Source organism: Grammomys surdaster, unplaced genomic scaffold (assembly GCF_004785775.1).
Source record: "Grammomys surdaster isolate TR1022 unplaced genomic scaffold, NIH_TR_1.0 213, whole genome shotgun sequence".
Lineage (NCBI taxonomy): Eukaryota > Metazoa > Chordata > Mammalia > Rodentia > Muridae > Grammomys > Grammomys surdaster.
This window is the reverse complement of record NW_021604658.1, coordinates 8,072,946-8,079,898: the sequence shown is the minus strand read 5'-3', so window position 1 is coordinate 8,079,898 and position 6,953 is coordinate 8,072,946. Positions and strand designations below refer to the sequence as shown.

Sequence of the window (6,953 nt, the reverse complement as noted above, 5' to 3'; positions counted from 1 at the left end):
TCTTTTAAAGATAATGAAACTAAGACTGACAAACAGAAGATAAAAATTTGATGTCATGTGTCCACTCTAATAGCATTTCCCTTTGTGCTATCATTTTTCCCCTCTCCCATCCTACATTTCTGGCAGCTAATGACGTTCTTGCTCTCTCTACAGTTTTGGTCTTCCAGAATGTCACATAGCTGAAATCACACACCTAGTAGAATGTATGATACCCAAAACAGACACTAATGCAGTTACAGGTTTTCGTAAAACATTTATACAGGTTCATTGATTCAGCACATTAATGTAAGATATCAATTAATAATAGAGACATTATGCATGAGAAAGTAGGGCATATAAAGGCTCTCTGGGATAACGACAAGCTTACAACTGCTCAGAAGGTGGTCCATTTGATAACGTGGAGGAGTAGTGTGGTTTGTATATGCTCAGTGATGGGTACAGAAGTGAAGCAGATTACAGGTCCCTGGCTGTAAATCTTACATTGTTCTCACTATTTTCACCATGGTATATGATAGCATTAATTCCATTAACAATTAGTGTATGTTTCATAATAAAACACGACCTTATGTTTGGTAAAACTCCATATTTTTCCTCTCCCCTTGCATTCCTTTTCTTTTTCACTTTTGTGTTCTATTAAGTCAGTGGTCACATACACAGAGGCTCTGGCAAACAAAGCAAATCAATGAATCAGGTCAGCTGTGAGAGACAATAAACAAGGTGACCCTCTGGGGAATGGCTCCTGTCTAAAGGAGGCAGCCACTTCTCAGCCCAGATTATTGTTGCCACAAGGAGGTTTCCAAACTCAGTTAAAAAATCAGAATGTTTCATATATACTCTCACACTTTTAAGTAGTACCAATATCAATTTCATAAAGTCTGCAGTGCAGCTCACACGTGCACATGTTCTCTCTCTCTCTCTCTCTCTCTCTCTCTCTCTCTCTCTCACACACACACACACACACACACACACACATACACACAGACACAGACACATACATACACACACACATAGAAGGAGAGAGAGGAGAGAGAGAGAGGGAGAGAGACAGAGAGAGAGAGAGAGAGACAGAGAAAGAGACAGAGAGAGAGAGAGAGAGAGAGAGAGAGAGAGAGTTCTCCTTGGTTCTCTGAAGCAATCTAGCAAGATTGATGTGACATAAAGAGTGCCTTTCATCTAAAGACATTCAAACATTTTAAGGGCTGGTAAGATAGCTGATAGAATGGTTACCTTGAATACATGAGGCCCTGAAATAAATCTCTAGCATTTCAATAAATAAATAAATAAATAGATAGATAGATAAATAAATATTAAAATATATTGCTTGAAACAATGAAAATGTGGAGGTGTCCTTCTATATTGATATATGTCTCTAATTTTGTGATTTGTGTTTGAATTATTGTTAGAAACACATAGATGCACACACAGAGAGATACACAGAAAAGAACCTAGCTATGGTATTCATTTAGAGATTCCTAAGCAAGCAATGCCTTCTGCAAACTATAAAAAATATAATTCGGCTATAAGAAATACATTATTTACTAAAGTAAATAGGGTTATTTGATTTTGAGTTTGGTTGCTGAGTTTTCATGAACTTATAGCTTCTATAAATATAAAGCTGATTTCCTACAGGAAAGAAATCTGTTTTACCATTGATCTCCATGAACTATAGTGAAAGGAAAGAAAATATCCATATCTTTTCCTATAAAATAGTTTGAGCAAAGAATAAACATGTGACTTTCTATCATTATACAACATCATAATGAAATGTGGAAAGTGTGAAGTGGGAATATATGATTACAAATGTTAACAAAATATTTAATTATGAAACAGCAAAAGTGTAAGAGACCTTTGAAAAATTCGTAACTTTTGGGATTTTGGTTGTTTGCTTGCTTGCTTTGTTTTTTTCAGACTACAAAGAGGCTTTTATTTAAAATAAGCAAGGTCATTGTTCTCTTCTTTAATTACCATCAGAAGCTGTCAAATTCTGGTTCGTTGCTGCTCCATGGTATTTGGTTAGACTTCAGGTTAAAGACTCTGTGCACATTGGTTTCAAGTGTAAATTGTTAAAATTATTTTTGAAAGGAAAAGTCTTCAGTGATCATCATTATTGAATATACATCTATTTGTGAAAGGAAGAGCACTGACTTTTAAAGCTATATTAAATATTATGTTGAAAAGGATAAATACAGACCCCAATCATATCATTAGGGAAAATAGATAGTGTTTGGCGAATGAAATCAAGTCACTAAAAAAGTATGAAGAACCCAGGCAGAAGAAATTGTAACCTAACTGATGAACTAGTGAGATACAGTGATTACAAATCAACCAAGCTGGGCAATAACAAATAAGCTAAACAGTCATGAGAACTGAGATCAATTTACAAATTATAATCCTACTGAAGAAGGACAGTAAGAAAAGGTTATGATATCAAAGAAGGAATTTAGCAGTTGAGTATCTGTATTCAGTTACCTACCTTTAGAGGAAATGGACTCCATCATGTTTCTCAATCTTCAAATAGATTCAGCAAATAAAATATATCTCTTGGGCAATTTGTTTATCAGTTCCCAGAAGTCAAATGAGAAACTCAAATGTCAAGTGACTCAACTCCTAATACTCAGTCTCGGGTATAGCACTTAGGAGCTATAGGCACTGAAATGGAAATAATAATTTGTACCAATCATCATCATTAATAATAATAATTTCCACTAAATATTACACAAACAAATCAACTCCATTATCATTCATTTTAGTATGTCAAAGGATGAGAAAGTAATGGGGTGAATATGTATTAACTACAATGCACATATGTGAAAGAATGTCATGAAGAAATACTAAAAAGTAGAATTAACAGATTATTATATTCACTGACATCTTTTTAAAAACCTTTATAATTACTAAATTGTTATCTAAAACAAAATACTTAGACACTTCAAGTGACTTTTCTTTTGTCTATCAATATCCCCCAACATAGATGAGGACAGATCTGTTTAATTGTTGAGAAGGCCTTGAACACATCTAAGGGAACACATAATTTGTTAACTAATGGAAAGACACAGAGTTTGAAAGAGCTTTTAATTTCCTGGTTAAATGCTGCAAATATTATTTAAGCCCAAATACATGTAAATCGATGTGAGTTGAGTATGTCAAGGAATAAATGTGCTGAGGTAAAAGAGAACCTCCAAATTCAAAGACTATAAAATGCTTCTTTAATAACCTAGGGTCTTAAGTTACAGATATCACTTCACTGCTCAGAGACAGGCTGATGGGACAGGGAAATGGGAAGAGATCATTAGATTGTGGAGGACATTTTTGGTAGAGGAAAACTAATATTTTGGATAGATATCAAAATTTTACATGTTTACTTGAATATAAGTTCTGTAGAGGGAAAGAGACTGGGATAAGGCTATAAAAGCAAAATGTGAAGAAAACATTGAATGGTAATACGATCCTCTGAATATTTAAAAGTACTAGGGTGATTTATTACATAGGACTGTTGAGAACCATGCTATCATAATGGGGGAGAAAGGGAGTATTTTAGAAATATAGTCAGTATTTTCAAAAGATTTATTAGCATATGTCTTTTACAATCCTTTTATGGAATCCAATAATATCCGTGGAATATGAAAGAACACAAAGACATAATTTAAATATTAAACACTTATTTTGAGCTTTAGGTTTATACATGCTAAGACTGGATGCTCATAGCATACAACAGGAAGCTACCTATCACAGTGCCGTATTCTTCTAGAATTACAAATAGCCACATAATCTCATTCAGCAGAAAATTTCCATCCATGCATTGCCTGCAGAAACTATATGTATTTTTTTGCATTTGTTTATTCAATTTTCCATGAGCTTAATCTGAATAGCTATCTAATATATTCTCTGAGGACAGAGTAAAACAGCTTGTCTCTTTTCTGAGAAAAAAAAAATGTGTACTGAATTATTTATTTCTAACTTCTTAAGAAGCTTATGAAATGCAAGATGAAAGGTCAGGATTAATTATGAAAAACGGTGTGAATTCCAACAGAAGAAATGTATGTTAATTGGCAAAGTATATACTCTGTAGCTGTTACCTTATTGATATTCAACAAAACTTGATGAGACTAAAAATGTCTTATTTTTAACAAGTTGTATGTTGTGATAATGTTGATGTTAGTGCTGAACTGCATAAAATCTTTGGCTAGCATTTTTTCTCACAAGTCGTTCTCATACACATTTATGCTTCCCTTGGCTGTACAAAGTAAAATCTGGTCATTTGGTATTGGATAATGAATTGGTGTGTTCTTCCCTAGGGAAGACCGTTTCTCCTGCACTCAACATTCCTAGTTGCATATAGTTAACGTCTATCTTACTTCTCCATTAAGATTTAATTGTTTCCCCTTCCTATTCTTTTTCTAGGTTTCTGACACAAGCACCTACACTGATGATTGACATTCTTTCTTTTTTATCTTAAATGTATTAATTGTTACACATGTCTTTCCTAAAACTGCTTTGAGCACATCTGACAATGGTGAGCGTCTCATGTTGTTATGATTATTCAGTTCAGTATATTTTTGTTCTGTTCTTTAAAAGTGAGTATGCACTCAGGCACACACATGCCGCACTGTGTGCACACCCATACATGCCACAGAGATGTATACCTGTGGAGGTCAGAAGAAATGTCTCTTGGGTTTTATCTTCTTCTGCCAACTTGTGAGATCCAGAGATCCAATTTAATGGATCATGTTAAACACTTATGAGATGAATTCCTAACCTTTGCTACTGTGAGTGTTCTCACTATGTAGCATAGAGTGGCTGCAAGCTCACAGTCATCTTAAGCCAACCAGTGTGCTTCCTCTGTCCTCTGAGAGCTGTGATTGCAGCACAATGATTGACACAGACCAAAGATTCTTAAACATGTGCAGCTCAGATTGCAAGTGTTTACGTTGCTCCTGGTTGTAATTGTTATCCTAGCTTTATTCTGTTATGATCAAAGCACAATCTTTGAGTTCAGCCTTTGAAATTGGTTGTTAGGTTGTTCTGAAAAGTACTGTCAAGGCTCTACTCTTCTCTTTTTTGGAAGATGTATTATGTGAACATGTATATATTCATGTGTGTGTAGACAGGTCAGAGGACAACGTTGGGTATTACTCCTCTCTTTCCACATTACTTGTTCTCTGGTGCATGTAGGAAGATACCTGTTCTGAAGCTTCCAGAGTTATCTGTCTCTGCTTCCCCTCTTCCTATGAGATGATAGGCATTAAAGATGTGTGCTTTCATACTTAATGTTACAAGGATGCTAGGAATTTGAACTCTGACCTCACACTTGTGTAAAAAGCCTTCACGAGGCTATCTTCCCCAAACCCTCTCAAAGTTAGCTGATTTTAGTGTTGTTGAGTAATATAGCACTGTTGACTTCCATTTTGTTTGTTTTTTTCCACCAACTGTTGAAATTTCCAACATTTCTCCTGGTTTCTAATTATGGATTTACTGCTTGTCTCTTTTAACTGTATCACTTTCACTTTAAATATTTTGTGAATGTTGTCCCATAGATCTACATTTTGAATTTCTGTGTCTTTGCAATAGATCTGCTTCTTTCTCATGATTCCTGCTTGCTTCTATTTCTGGTCTTGGGTCTTAGGTCTGCTTCATGTGATACCAGAGACACTCGTCCTATTTGTTAATATTTGCATATCGTAGCAAAAACTGGATATCCTAGAGTGTCATATCTGTAGATTCAGCCAAACACTTCAGAAATACTTGAAAACAAAACTGTATAATCACTATCCAAGTACAGACTTTAAACAGTCAATATTCCCCAAACAATACAATGTAACAATATTTACATAGCATTTGCATAGTATTATTGTAAATAACCAATAACTTATTTAAATATATGGTAAGGTATATAGAGGTTATATAAAATAAGATCTTTAAATATGACTATTTATAACAGGCTCTTGTGGATTCATGGCCTTTGATATCTTTTTTTTTTTTTTTTTTTTTTTCTCAGAGCAAAGACTTTAATGAATATATTTTACAAATACACTGGAGACTCAGGCAATGCTGCCTGCATTGGATGCAATCCTGGGCCACAAGTCTGCACACTCCTTTGCAACTGGACCTGTGATAGCAGAACCTTTCATCTCCCCTTTATTGTTTACTATGACCCCCGCATTATCTTCAAAATACAGAAACACCCCATCTTTTCTTCGATATGACTTTCGTTGTCGAATCACCACTGCTGGATGTACCTTTTTTCTTAGTTCTGGTTTGCCTTTCTTAACTGTGGCCATCACCATGTCGCCCACACCAGCAGCAGGAAGTCTGTTCAGCCGTCCCTTGATTCCCTTCACAGAGATGATATACAAGTTTTTGGCTCCTGTGTTGTCAGCACAGTTGATCACAGCTCCTACCGGAAGACCCAGGGAAATCCGGAATTTCGCTCCGGAGGACCCACCACGTCCTCGCTTCGACATCTTGAGTGTCCGGAAAGAGTCAGAAAGCGGCCTTTGATATCTTTAGGAATTCCCAGACCAGGATTTCAGGCATCTTGAGAAATAACATTTCACATTTTCTACATTTTTAAGTTCAGTCTTTCTATATCTTTATATGTGAAGTTATTTTCTTAAAGAAATCAGAGTAAATTGTGATTTTAATAAAACCTGTTTATATGTTTTTCATTCACTTTGATATCTTCTGAATTTCTCACAATTTCTTATAATTGAAATCTTTACTTTTTTATAAGAGCTTTGATTTACTTAAGCATTATTTCTTGTTGCTGTTATTGTTATAGTTGTTTTGAGATATGGACTAACTCTGTCAACATGATGGCCCAGAATGTTCAATGTATACTAGATTGGCCTTGAACTTGCAAAAAATTTTTCTTCCACCTCCTGTGTGCTAAGATTAAATTAATTCCCTATAACACAATTTGAGTGGTAAACTGCCAGATAAAATTGCAGTTTCCT

At 35.0% G+C, this 6,953-nt stretch overlaps 1 protein-coding gene across 1 annotated transcript; it reads right to left on the bottom strand.

Moving 5' to 3' along the window:
* Positions 1-5,991: 5,991 nt before the first annotated feature.
* LOC114625167 (60S ribosomal protein L23) lies at positions 5,992-6,480 on the bottom strand. The gene has a single exon (XM_028772457.1). The coding sequence runs from the start codon at positions 6,459-6,461 to the stop codon at positions 6,039-6,041; it is 423 nt and encodes a 140-aa protein (XP_028628290.1). The 5' UTR covers positions 6,462-6,480; the 3' UTR covers positions 5,992-6,038.
* Positions 6,481-6,953: the final 473 nt, after the last annotated feature.

Coding starts and splice junctions, on each gene's coding strand:
- LOC114625167 (XM_028772457.1), bottom strand. CDS start 6,461: ATGTCGAAGCGAGGACGTGGTGGGTCCTCCGGAGCGAAATTCCGGATT.